The 14,972-nt window shown below is 40.8% G+C and overlaps 2 protein-coding genes across 2 annotated transcripts; both read right to left on the bottom strand.

The window, feature by feature from the left end:
* Positions 1-3,661: 3,661 nt before the first annotated feature.
* Positions 3,662-6,701, bottom strand: LOC137294217 (mammalian ependymin-related protein 1-like). The gene is made up of 6 exons (XM_067825213.1): positions 6,614-6,701; positions 5,915-5,949; positions 5,356-5,490; positions 4,803-4,983; positions 4,158-4,245; positions 3,662-3,798 (listed from the first exon to the last, which is right to left on the bottom strand). The coding sequence occupies exons 1-6, from the start codon at positions 6,678-6,680 to the stop codon at positions 3,729-3,731; spliced, it is 576 nt and encodes a 191-aa protein (XP_067681314.1). The 5' UTR covers positions 6,681-6,701; the 3' UTR covers positions 3,662-3,728.
* Positions 6,702-7,785: 1,084 nt separating this feature from the next.
* LOC137294279 (mammalian ependymin-related protein 1-like) lies at positions 7,786-10,873 on the bottom strand. The gene is made up of 6 exons (XM_067825284.1): positions 10,771-10,873; positions 10,159-10,193; positions 9,749-9,883; positions 9,148-9,328; positions 8,476-8,563; positions 7,786-7,915 (listed from the first exon to the last, which is right to left on the bottom strand). Exons 1-6 carry the CDS (start codon positions 10,835-10,837, stop codon positions 7,846-7,848), a joined length of 576 nt encoding a protein of 191 aa, XP_067681385.1. The 5' UTR covers positions 10,838-10,873; the 3' UTR covers positions 7,786-7,845.
* Positions 10,874-14,972: the final 4,099 nt, after the last annotated feature.

A 14,972-nucleotide genomic window follows, 5' to 3' on the forward strand; every position in this document is an offset into this window, starting at 1 on the left:
CTACGTATTTGGCACTCTGTACGGTATTTGGCACTGCGCAGTTACTAAACTGTACGATATTTGGCACTGCAAATGCTACTCTGTGCGATATTTGGCACTACACAATGCTACACTGTACATATTTGGCATTGCACTATGCTGAAGTGTACGTTAGTTGGTACTCCGTATGACATTTGGCACTGCGCCATGTTACGCTGTGCGAGATTTGGCATTGCACATGCTACACTGTACGGTGTTTGGCATTGCACATGCTACACTGTACATATTTGGCATTGCACATGCTACACTGTACGGTGTTTGGCATTGCACATGCTACACTGTACGGTGTTTGGCATTGCACATGCTACACTGTATTCTAGGCATCAATTCAATGCGTATGCCACAAAAGGACATGTGCACGTAGCGCCCCGAAAAGCAATTACACACAATGAAGTATGAATGTGGTTGAGTGTGAAAAATATGCAGGATTATGTTGAAATGAAGGTACCCAGCAGATCATTTTAGAAATGTCGATCTCTTTTTTATCTGTGTTGTAGACCAACCTGCGTGGACAAACATTCCAGTTCCTGAACCTTTCACCTCCAAATATTCAGGTGATCAGCATATGTAACAATTCTTAACTTGGCCGCGTTTTTCACCACGATTAGAACCGCTGAGGTCAAAGGACATGTAGAATTCGACACGTGGTCCTTATCCAGTCTAAATTTGAATCATGTCTGCATGACTAGCAAAACATATACGTGACGTGAACAAGCGAGCGTTGGGGTACATTCTGGCACTTTCTATCGCGAAACTATGTACGAAGTCAGCACTTCGCAAACATAATATGCTTGTATAATATGGGAACTTGCCACACTGCTGACAGACAGACATTGTCACGACCTACAAGGCAGTAGCAACAATGCCAGCAAGAAGACCATCAGACTCATGTTAATGATCAGCGTTTGCCTGGCTTTGCTTTGTTTGTTGCTTTACGCCGCACTCAGCAATATTCCTGCAATGTGGCTACGGTCTGTAAAACAGGGACCTGGCCTGGACCAGACAATCCAGACATCATAAGGATCGAGTTTCACATCTGGTGTGCGATGACGTGTCAGCCAAGCCAGTCTGACCACCCAATCTTGTTAGTCGCCTCTTGCGACCAGCATGGGCTACTGAAGGCCAATATTCTAACCCGGACCTTCAGGGGTCGAGTGAAGGGTCAGATTTCAGGTTTATATACTATTTTTTAGTCAGGCAGTTTACATATATATTTTCCTGAACATACAAACCTCTTTAGAATACTTTATCAACTTAGCTGACGTAAGCCATGATCTGTCTACATGGAGACACGCATGGTCGAGTTACGTCCCTTTAGTATAGCAGATCCTACTATTATGCCCTGTAAAAAAAGATTGACAATTCCGGATAGAATGGAAATGCAAATAAATGCATTATCATTCATGCAGTTGTTCCCCTAATAAATATGGCTTCATGTCAGAGGAGGAAAGGGGCACCACTGTGTCAGATGTCACTGTGCAGATACCTTCCTTCCCCGAGTCTTGGTTTGTCAGAACAACTAAGTGGTAAACGTGCAAGACTTGAGCTTTCCTCCCAAAACCTCTCTTCCGAAATAGATGACACGAAAATGCTGTTCACAGGGGTTTTTAACAACACCCACAAAACATGATCAGCTTACAAATCGCAGCTGTATCCTCTTTAGTTGCACTCAACTTAGAGGAAAATTGATGCGATAAAGAATGAATAACAGCCTTGGGTCCTTACTGTCCCCGAACACGACTTGCCTTGTAAATGAGCGTTCTCAGTATTCCACGGAAAATACACCCAAAGTTTTAAATAGTAGTTTACATTTAAATTACTATTTCTTCCTACCGGGTACCCATCTGCTGCAGGACAATATTGATCGTTCGTCTAACAGGATAGTGAGTGCTTTTAAAACATCATTAATCATGTGAACAGTGACTGATACAAAATCGTATTCTTGACCCTTTTATGTAGTTCAGGCTAAAAGATATCCTTTAAGTAGAACAGTGGTGAGAAAGGTGTCATCTGGAGTCTCTCGTCGAGATAAGACAAGGTCGGTTGGTACTATCAGGGATACAAAACTGTGATACGTTTCTGAATTATATCATCATCACAGAGCCATTTCTTGCTTGCGTCTTTTCAAGCTGCCATCAAATATCACCTTTATTTCGCCCTGCACTGTATGAGTGAGTGAGTGAGTGAGTGAGTGAGTGGGTGGGTGGGTGAGTGAGTGAGTGAGTGAGTTGGGGTTTACGCCGGTTTTAGCAACATTCCAGCAATATCAAGGTGGAGGGCACCAGAAATAGACTTCACACATTGTACCCATGTGGGGAATCAAACCTGGATATTCACATATATACATGTATCCAAATGTAATATCATCTCCGTGATATAACATGAAAGAACGATTTTACTTAACACGATTACATAAATATATCCTCGATAACCTAGTGTAATATTTCTTAATTCAATCTGATAACCTTTCACGAGAGCCATCACAGCTTTGAGTTTGGCCAGCCCTGTTATTTAGGTATCCAGGGACCAGACTAGGAATTATGCTACAACGGAATAGCTGTAGTGATATGAAAGGGTGGTCACGTCATTGGAATAAAAATGAAACATATAGCTTTACGGATTACAACTTCTTTTTTATTACGTTGCGCGACGTTTCGATGTAGATTCTTACATCGTTTTTCAACCTAAAGGTTTAGCCATGAAGCTGTATGTTTCATTTTTGACTCACCAACTTCTAGAATGCCCATTAAACAAGTCTTTGGAATAGTATCAGTATTCACGAAACGTCCATTCGTTAACCCGTTGAAAGTATAGAGTTACGATAGGTGGTAACGCTTCGAATGTATCCTTGTCGAGTGATTGATAGCATAATCTACGGTCCCAACCAACTGAGCATTAAAACACGAAGATCAGGGTTGTAACTGGTCTCCGGCCAACCATACTTGTCGTAAGAGACGACTGATGGAATCGGGAGTCACCGTATCGAAACGATGCTTATATTGTTAATCACAGGATTGTCTAGTCAAGACTAGGTTATTTACAGACCGCCATCTTGTAGCTGGAAAATTGCTGAGTGTGGCGTTCAGCTAACAAACAATAACTACCAATATCTTTTCAAGACGACATGTCGTTAATGCAGTTTACCAATCATCTCCTTTGCACAAAACGCCCGTAGCGCTGAAACTGTCGTAACTTGTTCACTTAGCATGCTACAGTCGTAGCGTTATGACCAGTTTGTGGACCTTGGGCCACTACCTTTAGTCCAGTCCGGCGTACTGGGCTTCTCATCCGAACTCAAGCTGTAATGGTTATCGTATAAGTACATATCTCCATAGTATATGCTTTGTCTATCATTGGGATCTTACACAACTGCTGGGTAATGAATCCCATATGATCCATAGTCGTTTAAATATACCCCGTAAATCAAGTATTTGCATGCGCAATTATATACATGACCATAATCTCCGATTATCCATCTGACGCGTACAGATTACCTAGTCAGATGTTGATGCCGACTATCTATATGATGGTCATCAATAAATAAAGGTGAGCCTCAGAACCTTACTCCGTTTGTTACTCTTGAAATGGGCGTGCATGAATGCTGCTGAATGAATTACTATCATTTCATCCACAATAATGATTTATTGTACAAAATACGCTGAATAACTACAAACATGGAGTCCAGATGTTTATGTGGAACACTCTTGTGGGGGTATGAACACTTCCGGGTCCGATATGCCGAGGGAGATATCAAAGAAACTGGAAACAGAGAAGATATTTTATTTATCATGGACTGTGGGTGGACCGTCAATATGACGTTGTCATGCTGGGCCGGTATATAGTGTTAACCTTTTGAACTTGGAGTGATATTCGCCCAATCAAGACAACCGAAGTCCACTATTAAGAACATTCATAAATACCGTCCCTCAGGATTAGATTCGATTTCATCATAGTTTTTGCCATCATCATTCAAACTGATGTTGAATAACACGAAAATTATTCCATACTTCATTGGGACTTGGCGAGCCACTGGCCGAAAAAGATAGCAGAGAATAGGCGTTTCATTCGTTACAACAAATACGTTATCATGACCCTGGTCGATATTGTGGAACACTCACTTTCTGAGGACGCCTCCAGTCTGGTTGCTGAAAAATCCGACCTGGATTGGGATACAGTCAGTTGCGCTTACAGTCATAAAGTAAGGATCTGAAAGTCCACAGTCACACTTATCAGAATCGTGTTCAGATGAGTAACCTGTAACGTCACTTTATCCAGAAGAGTTTAAAGGTTTAAACTTAAGAACTAGACACATGCATATACGGTATATACCGTATATGACGTTATACCCCAGAAACCTTTCATTTCTAAAATATGCATAAGTAAAATGTTTTTAAGAAGAATTCGATACATTCAAACAACATGAAAACATCTGGACACACTATTTTCTTCAGATATAGAGAAACGATACAGCGGACCACTGGCCCAGGAACAAAGCGATCGTGGCACTATGCCTGTCGTACCTCTATGCTAACGTAAGGGAGTTACAACCGTCTTAGCGCTGCGGCTGCTTTGTGAAATGAGCCCCAGGGCCTAGATTTTCGAAGCTCTCTTAGTGCTAAGATAGTCGTAAGTGCCATACGTTAACACAACTTACGAGTATCTTAACGCTAAGAGAGTTTCGAAAATCTAGGCCCAGGCCATCGGTATGATAAATACTAAGCTAGTACCGCTCCCCCTTAATCTTTGGTAAAATGGTAACTTACTGTTGTCATTGACGCCGTTAAAGATGTTGACGATGACGTGCTCATCAGGAACGCCAGAAGCACCGATGTCACCAGTCCCGTTGAACATAGCGTCTAGAGGGACGCCGAATGGAATCCATGGGCGACTCAAACCAGTCACGTTGCATTGCCGGGTACGCACATTAACTCTGTATTCCTTGTTCTGGGGCAAGAATATATGAAGTGTTAAAAGCTGGGTGATGAGGACTCCAGACTGCTCTGTGTAATAGTTCACTCATGTACGATAACGAGATCGGGTGGTCTGGCTCGAGGACTTAATTGACTCGTGCTATCGTATCAAAATTACGTGAGGGAATGATGATGCTTTGGTCAATGGATCGTCAGGTCCAGACTCTGTTATTAAAACACAGTCCGCCATGTAGCTACACTATTGCTGAGAACATCACTAAACAACAAACTCTCCGTCAAATGACAAAGAACGAGAAGGATATTGCCGAGCACTGGTATGAATAAAGATATATTAATGACGATAATTGAGATTCGAACAGAGACCAGTAATTCCCTTATAACTCACCTCGTTAAATAGGAAGAGCCTGTCGAAGTAGTCCACATCACGTCCTACGTCAACCTCCTCAAACTCACGGACCCTTCTCTGTCGGTCGTCATAGGCGAAACGGGCGGAGGAGAAGAATCTTCTGTCCGGGTCGAACTGGAAAATGTAAATCCCAAAGGCGATATGAATAATATGACGTTTAGAGATATAATTTACGAATCTATCAATTTCAGCCTTTTTAAACACTGATATAGGAACAAATACAGGAACACAGGAAAATTCAAGAGTTCTTTAATTTCTTTTTCCAGTTTTCATCACCAGCTTTGAATAACAGAGAATACATTTAGGAACACTGACGTGAAGTAGTGTTCCATTACTTGTTTTCCTCAGTATATATACCAAAACGATTGACAAATGTAGTTTTAAACGCATCAGAAACCACAGGTTTTCGTTTATAAAACGTCAAATTAGTTCTCTAATAGGAAGGTACTGAGAACGAGGTTGTCTTGCTCATACACATCCTACAGGTGTTTGGATGTTTGTTGACGTACCAATTCTTTTGTTTATGGATTCTACTCACAGTAACAACCCGGCCCTCGAACTCTTCTGGAGTTCCTGAAGAAACATATCAAACATGTCACTCCAACTATACCATTAACAAGTAGGGGATATAGGATTGACAGGATTGACAAAATACAAATGATGAAGCCAAGCAGGATCCAGATGATGAAGAGAAATTATGGGAAAATGTGACAATTTATGCCTTTGGAAATGTTTCATCTGTATGGATATGTATTACCTTTTCTCATACGCGTTGGCACTGGCTAGTGGTATGCTCGCAAAATGGAATATCCCCTACTTCTTTAATTGTATATTATTCTTGAGAACTTCAAGTAGTCTTTGAAAGCGCAGAGGTGTATGAAACATTATCACATATTTTACCGGATAAAATCATGTCACTAATTCTCTACATCAACGTGCAAAGAAAATACCATAATTATGCCTTCAGGATTCATCAGAATTGAATAAACTAATGAAACTGTCAAACAAAGTTTTTAAACTGAATGTATCATCATTAGTTGCTAGAGTGATAAACAATATTTTAACTGTCCCCCAGATAATACGGTATTTAATATTGACTAACATTTGACTGTATGTGGCCTGATTTAACGCTCAAAACGTAAAATTTCTCAAAGGTCAAATCCTTGTTAAAGACACAATGATGATCGAGACTGTTTATAGGCGCCAGGGAAATATTTCAGCCGGCAGGTCTACTCACGGCAAGGATGAGGCAGTTGAGCCAAGGTGACGACACAGAGGACAACCAGAGATACAATCAGCAACATGGCGGCGTATTCAGAACACGGGGTGTGGAAGAAAGGAATGTTTCATGCGTATTTATACTGCATGTGTTGACCCCGGGCTTATCTTACAGTCTTTCATGACATAATGTGTTTTTAATTTCATTATGGATTAAATAGTGCATGTTGTGTAGAATGTTTAACAATATTCATCTGCAGTCCAGCTTGAATCAGCCCGGTGGTCGGGCTCTCTGCATTGGCTGACACATGTCATTGTATCCCTGTTGCGCAGACCGATGGTCATGCTGTTGATCGTCGGATTGTCTGGTCCCGACTTGATTATTTACAGACCGTCGCTATATAGCTGGAATGGCTGATATCAGCGGGGCCCCTGTATCTAGCGCCAGGGGAGACGCCGAATGGGATAGGGACTCGAATGGAATCGGGACTTATGATGCCAGTCACATTGCATCTGCGGATACGTTTATGAACTCTATACTCCTTGCCCTGAGGAAGAAGTGTAAAGCCATGGACGACTATGAAGTTAATGAAAATTAGATATAAATGCTTAAATTCATTTAACCAGTTGCAATCAAGAACCCAACTCACTCTCTCAACTTGAATCACGTTTAACACACAACTTTCTTTTGTTTTTTAACGCCACAGTCATCAGTATCTCCGTATGACATCCTGTAAATTCACAAACCACTGGCGGAAAGCAAGGGTAGGTACATCGGTTTCGGGTCACATTGACCTTCCACATCAGTACATGTAGTTAAGCTATATGTGTAGCACTGTTTGAGTACTTGTGACGTGTTTTTCCTCATATTCCAAAAAGAGGATGTACTATCTAATACTTTGTCACTATTTATAAATTTCGTTTTCAATCTCGCTGTTTAACAAACCACATTTCCACTATGTGAAATAGAAATACTACAATAAGTTACTGCACAGACTAATTGGAGACGATGTCCTATGAATGGTATTCGTACTTCCATATTATCACCTGATCCAATGCAAAATGTATTTACTTATACAAAGCGAATTTCATATAAGCTTTACACTAGAGGCAGTCATACGTTCGCCACATCTGAACCGATCGTGCATCAATATTTTCATTAAATGAAAAAGTATACGAGGTTTCTGATTACATTAAAATACAGTTTTATTATACAAAATACATTGAATTACAAACATGTCGTAAATATGTTTAGGAGGAACATTCCCTGGGTGGTATGAAGGCTTCTGGGTCAGAAATACCGATGGAGATATCGAAGAAACTGAAAGAGAAAACATTATGTTGTATTTCATAGGAACATAGCCATCAGGAATGTGATGATATCATCTCCACAGCCTACTCTTAAGATAATCGTAACGCGTACCGACATACACTAGTCTGGTTTAGGCGAATTTGCCATCAAAACAAAATAAATAAAAAACAACAACAACAACAGCCTCAAGACAACAACAATAAAAAGAAGGAAAAAAACCCAAATGTGTTAAATATCTCCCTGAAGATCTGGATTGAATTTCTGTCGAACTAGACATGCTTACTTCTGTAGTTCGTTCTTTTGACCAGACCACATTTTCCCATTTTGCTAAAGGTGCATACTTAAGTCGCCTCTGCATGTGTTTGTGACAGAAGCCACCAACAAAGCCCCATCCACCCAGATTTTCAACAGTCCTCACCAGCTGTCCTCTCATTTGATAGTGACTTTAAACAGTGATATTGTGGATGTACAATGATACAGTGGAGATAGTGGGGAACGCGACTATTGGATTGTGCTTTTAGGCGTATATGTGTGTGTGTTTGTTTGGTTTATGGACGTGGCACACTTACTCTGTGAGGACACCTCCAGTTTCGTTGCTGAAAAATCCTGATTGGATGGGGATACAGTCAGTTCCGCTCACCGTCACGAAGTAAGGGTCTGGAATAATCGTCATCATAACAATTAATTATCATCTTGCTCTCAGTCAGTGTCTTGGACATTGTGGGTATATTTGATTAGTCACTTCCAGCAATACTCCAGCAACATCACGGCTGGGAACCATAAATGAGCTTCACACATAGTACACACTGAACTCGGGCCTTCGGGGTGACGAGCGAACGATTTAACCTCCAATCCGCCCCTCCAGCTCTACCACAGAGGTCTGTAATAATCGACTCTGGACGAGACAACCAAGTGATTGACATCATGAGCATATATGGTCACAGTGACATTCATTAAACACACCAGCAACCTCACAGTAAGGATCCCCATGGGTGCGAGTAACCTCTGGGAAGTAAACACCTACCTTCATAACGAACTACGGAAAATGAGGACAATGATTTATGGATATACAACATCTTTTTTTTCAATGGTTGCGACGTTTCGACATAGATACTAATTTCGTCAAGCAAAGGCCGTAAAGTGATGCAGTTTAGACTGAAACTCTGACTGCGTTTGTCAGTTCCTACATGTGCTTTTAGTTCTTGTACATCAGTAGTTAAACAGTTGAAATGGTAACTCACTGTTGTCCAGTGTACCGTCGAAGAGGTTGACGATGACGTGTTCATCAGGAACACCGGCAGCGCCGATGTCAGCGGTTCCCCTGAATCTAGCGTCTGGGGGGACGCCGAATGGAATCCAGGGGCGCGTGATGCCAGTCACATTGCATGTGCGGGTGCGTACATTGACTCTGTACTCCTTGCCCTGAGGGAAAATGAATTAAGCCATGAAAGGTGGGTGTGTTTTAGGGACAGATCTAGAGGGGTGGTGGAGGGGTTGCTGGGGGTTCGTACCCATCTCCCGAAAAAGGATATCCTAACCTTTAGACTTCATGAGTTATATGCCCAAACCCACCCTCATAAATAACATGCCTATGTAACGTCAGAATAAGAGCCCCAAGGTGCACTGGACATGCACATCTACTATGTTAATGAAACTAAATCAAAATGTTTAAAAACATAATCAAGAGCAATCAAGATTCGACCAGCGACCATTCTACGATCGTCAAAACAAATGTCCATTTTTAGGACCTGGGGGAAACAAGTTTTTCGTCCCCGTCTCTATGGACAGGGTTTATGTTTTTGGAAAACTAGTGTGGCCTACATGTGGAGATGTGTAGCTCACCTCGTTGAAAAGGTAGAGCTTGTCGAAGAAGTCGTCGTCACGGCCCACTTGAACCTCTTCGAATTCCCTGAACCTTCTCTGTCTGTCGTCATAGGCGAAACGGGCCGTACGGTAAAATCTCCTGTCCGGGTCGAACTGGAATTGGAAATGCCATACACGTGACAAGTATATTTGCTTGACGACACTAACAGCTTGACCTCATGTACAGATCATTGGAAATAAATATTTTATGCTTACGTTTATGAATCTGGTATCTTGATTTTCATACTGTTTTGTATAGGCTATACCAAACGTCTGTACTTACTTTGTCAGCTTAGCGTTAAAAAATACCTTAATGTAGACAAATGTTTTGAGTGTGTTTGGGTTGTATTGAACATTCCAAAACATGAAAATGAATCAGCATCACTCACTGTAGAAAGCCGTCCCTCAAACTGTTCGGGACTTCCTGAAGGGGAACGAACATCAGTCATGTTACCAAACTATTTATGCCAAGCGTTTGAACTCTCAAAATCCATGAACCATATATAAGACAAGATTAGTCTTGTACACCGAATTTCTAGGTATTTCTGTCATTAATACGTATGATTTAATTGGCGGTAAATTCCAGGAAAAAACTTGCTCTTGATAAATAAAGAATTTAATTTAAGCTACATTAAAAATACGTGTTCGAAACGTTCGTAGCCCTAAGGATTCTTAACTTTGTTCGTAGCCAGTGTGTTCAGAATGGGCATAAGCAGTTCGTAGGGCTGCGAACGTTTCGAGAATAGAGAACCTGCTGAGATGGAATTAGTACCATAAGTTGAAGATATTTCGTTCAAATAGGCAATCTTCACTCTAGAGTTGTACTAGTCAGATTGAATTCTCCGTTTAGACTGGGCCAGTTAGGTACGGTCAAGTACATCTATATTACACAAAATTACTACAGTGACTCTGAACAACATGTCAGCATATAGCATTACAAAAGGTTATAATGATGGTTCAAGATTCGTATTTTGTTCTGGGAAAACTACCGATGTACTTACTGCAGGGGTGTGGCTCTTGTGCCAGAGTAACGGCCACAAGCAAGGCCAGGGAGACAACGAGAAACATAGCGGCTTTTTCAGGAGACTACAGGAGGTGAGCGATAAGAACAATTTCAGTCCTATTTATACCTTCATGTGTTGACCTGGGCCTTATCTTTTAGATTTGGACGACAAAATGAATTTACATAATCTTGGATAAATAGTAGGTGAATATTGTTCAATGCCGTTTCTCTATTTTAATTTATTTTCACTTCACCTTGACAAGCTGAACACATGTAATGTGAGTCTTTGTATTGAACATTTCAGTAGAATGCCTGTATTAATAAACCCTTATTGTGTTATGGATCATCAATGACATCAGCACAAAATATACAAATTGGCGAATAGAACGTCTGTCCCGTGAAGATCCGAGCTACAAGCGATCTTCAGAGACCCATGCTAGTCGTGAGAGATGACTAACTGGGTGGTCAGGCCCGCTGATCTCATTGACACATGTCATCGTATTCCAGCTGTGTAGATAAATGCCCATGCTGTTGATCACGGGATTGTCAGGTCCAGACTCGATCACTTAAAGACCGTCGCCACATAGCTGGACTATTGCAGTGTGTGAGATTAAACGAAATTAAATATTATAAGAATGTGTTGAAACTCCCTCTGAATGCAAGCAACGTGCCCGTTTCAGTACACTTCATTCTTCATTGAATATCTACTGTACATTTTCAGATATGATCATATATATATACCATCCATCAAAATTGTAGACTCACTAATGCATCATGTGGCCACTTTTTCAGTCAACAGTTCCAAACAAGCTTTAGCAAAACATTCTAAACTGTTTAAAGGTACTATGTAGACATGAACTGATGTATTGAAAAACACATTGAAAAGATTGTTGGCAAGAGTTCAACAAATCTGCGAATTCGAATTCGTAACAAAACGTTTTTGCAACATATTGGGTCATCAAGAGTTAGCTCCCTTTGAATTATCCATCCCCGCTAAAACACTGTTATGTCAAGATATCTGAATTTACCTGGTATATCTAGCGTACTTAAATACATGTAGGATGCGGGATGGGTGGTTGGTGGTGGGTGGTGGGTGGTGGGTAGGTTGTTCTAAATGACACATCTACGTGGGGCGTTCAAAATGTAGTCAGCCTCACCCATAATATGACACAAGTGCAGCTGTTTTAATGTTATATTTTTCTACATAATACTACTTTATGTCAACCTCAAATTTGTTTTGCGATGTTCCCACCTCACGATCCCCATTTGGTTGTCTTTAATCTTGGTACTCCAAGAAAACCTGAAGCAAATGCATCACAAACTTCAGGAAACAAAATGTGCAAGTGACTGAGTGAGGTAAAATTTTACGCGACATCGGCTTTATTTCAGTCATGTCGTAACGACAAAAAAGGTATGTACTAAGAGTAAATATATAGACGATTATATACTTTTTGATACATTTGTTGGCAAAGGAATCCTAAATCTTTTCATAACACCGCAATATAAACCGGGGCTATAGATCGCCAGCAACTGTAGGTAGATGACAATGCTAGGTACCATGAGGACTTAAGTTACTTTTGCTACGAGTTTGGTCTCTGTTATATCGTCCCCTCAACTGTTGGCGAGGTCTGCGCAATTTACCTATAAATGTAGTAATTTGTAGTAATTCTATGTATATTCCTGGAGCGTGTCAACATATAAAATATCTTGATATGAAACCTATCTATATTCTCCACATCACACCTTGCGTCAATCACCTTTTCATCAACTAAACTAACCAAATTTGAAGGCTCTTTCAAAATGTTGTGCGACTCCTACATGCTATCTGACATTTCAATGACAGGTGGCCACGTATTTATGCGATTCGGCGGTGCCACGGTTATCATGAAGTCAGCGCTCATTTTAAGAGCATTCGGGACCTCCTGTCCACTATATGCGGGGTGTACCTGAGGTACATTCAAACTGTATTCCAACTTCAATCGAAATATTACGATACATTTAAAAGAATATTCCACCTTAAGCAATGGAGATACATTCCGACTCGTTGGAGACGCTTTCGAGACATCCTGGCAGGATTTGAAGTGGCTTGCCTTCTCTATTTTCCCTCCGATATGTTCAGAACATACTTTGAATGCAGTAACATATTTAGAATGCATTTAGAATGCAGTAAGACTACTTGGAATGCAGTTAATACGCACTGCAAATGCCTTGCCATATTTTTCCACTTCTAGTGTACCTCGAAAGTTTTGAACATGTTAAAAAATTCGCACATGTTATAAGAATTGACCCGAACAGTTGGAATGCATTCGGACTGCAGTGAGAAGTTTCAGAATTCAGTTCGAATTTCCAGGTTTCTCCAGAAATTTTCATTCCCAAAGCATTTCGGCTCATTCCGCCTCAGGCGTGAAGGGGTATAAAACAAATTCATAACATTTACTCTTCTCAGGTGAAGTATTAAGACCATGGATGTCTAATCATCTGCTGGCATGTTGTTTACAGTTCTTCCTAGTCCTCGTTTCTCACAAAGCACTAAGATCCAAGATATTCACACCAACAGCAAGTATACTATTATGAAGGGACGGATATCGCTAAGGACCAAAAATACGTAAGGCTGTCAGAAATAAATTCAAGAAGTTGTTATCCATAAGATTTGTCCTGCCTTTGAAGAATCACAGCAGACATCTACATGGATATGAAGCAGCCAGACATGTCAACACCAAGTCGGCCATCAATTCTAAGATCGAATCGAAAATGCACCCCACCTTCTTACTCCGATGCAGACAACAACATCGTACCTACGGGACTCAGACTCCGACCTCCTGTCCCGAGGCCTGCACCTCATCCATCTCGAAAATTCTACATTATCCATCATCCCATCCCAGCGTCACCACCATCGGTCGTGAAAGCAAGAAAACAGTAGTCAACCTGCAGCACGCAACAGTTCACTTATCCCATCCCACCGTCACCACCATCGGTCGTGAAAGCAAGAAAACAGTAGTCAACCTGCAGCACGCAACAGTTCACTTATCCCACCCCACCGTCACCACCATCGGTCGTGAAAGCAAGAAAACAGTAGTCAACCTGCAGCACGCAACAGTTCACTTATCTCATTCCAGCGTCACCACCATCGGTCGTGAAAGCAAGAAAACAGTAGTCAACCTGCAGCACGCAACAGTTCACTTATCTCATTCCAGCGTCACCACCATCAGCCCTAGTTATTGCTTCAAAACATCTTTCACATCCACCTTTCATTCTTATGAGGGGAATATACTAGCAGATGAAATGTGTTTGCATGTAATAGTGATAGTTTTATGATTTTAGAAAAATTGTTGGGGCGTATGTGATGTGTGTGAAAAATATGACGATCTGATCTGATCTGTCATTGATGCTTCAGGGTTATAGTTCTGTAACTTCTCTCTTGCTTGTTGATCTTAATCTTTCTTGTTGATCTTATTATTTGACAAAACTGGAAAGGTGTTTATCACGCTATGTAATAATTTTACACTTTCTGTTTTTGAGGGATGTGTGACAGTGTCAGTTAACATTTTGTATAGTATATGATACAAATGCCATTTTATTATTAATCTTCATACTATCTGTCAACATCAAGAAAATTGGCTTTGCTGTCCCAGCCTCACGATCCCCATTTTGGTAATCCGCTAAAAAGCAAAGTCTGCAATACATGCATCACAAACTTCAGGAAACATAGTGTGCATGTGATTATCGGCAATTTCTCAGCCATAACATGAGGGCAAAAATGGTATGTACTAAGTATAAGTATATCGACTATTTTACTTTTTAATTGTAGCAAAAGACAGTATAACGACTAGAATATCACACATTAGTAAAATCTAGGTTGAGATGAGTGTAAATAACACAATATAAACTCGGGCTATAGACCGCCAGCAACTGAAGGTAGATCACCATTCTAGGGACCATTGGGACTTACGTTACTTTTGGTACCTGCATGGTCCCTAGCTGGATTTAAATTAATCCCCTCTTCTATTGGCGAATTTTGAGCAATTTAACCATAAATTAAAACTTCAAACATTCTACGATTAAAATTCGATCAATGGCCAACAAACACTGGACGATGTGGTCTTAGGTATCCTCTTCTGAGGAATTTTTTCACTACTTTAACCCTCTCCGCGGGTACCGCCTCTAACAATCGACCAAATTTAAAAAGAACATATAAATCAT

The sequence above is a fragment of the Haliotis asinina genome, chromosome 8, assembly GCF_037392515.1.
Source record: "Haliotis asinina isolate JCU_RB_2024 chromosome 8, JCU_Hal_asi_v2, whole genome shotgun sequence".
In the NCBI taxonomy this organism is placed as follows: Eukaryota; Metazoa; Mollusca; class Gastropoda; order Lepetellida; family Haliotidae; genus Haliotis; species Haliotis asinina.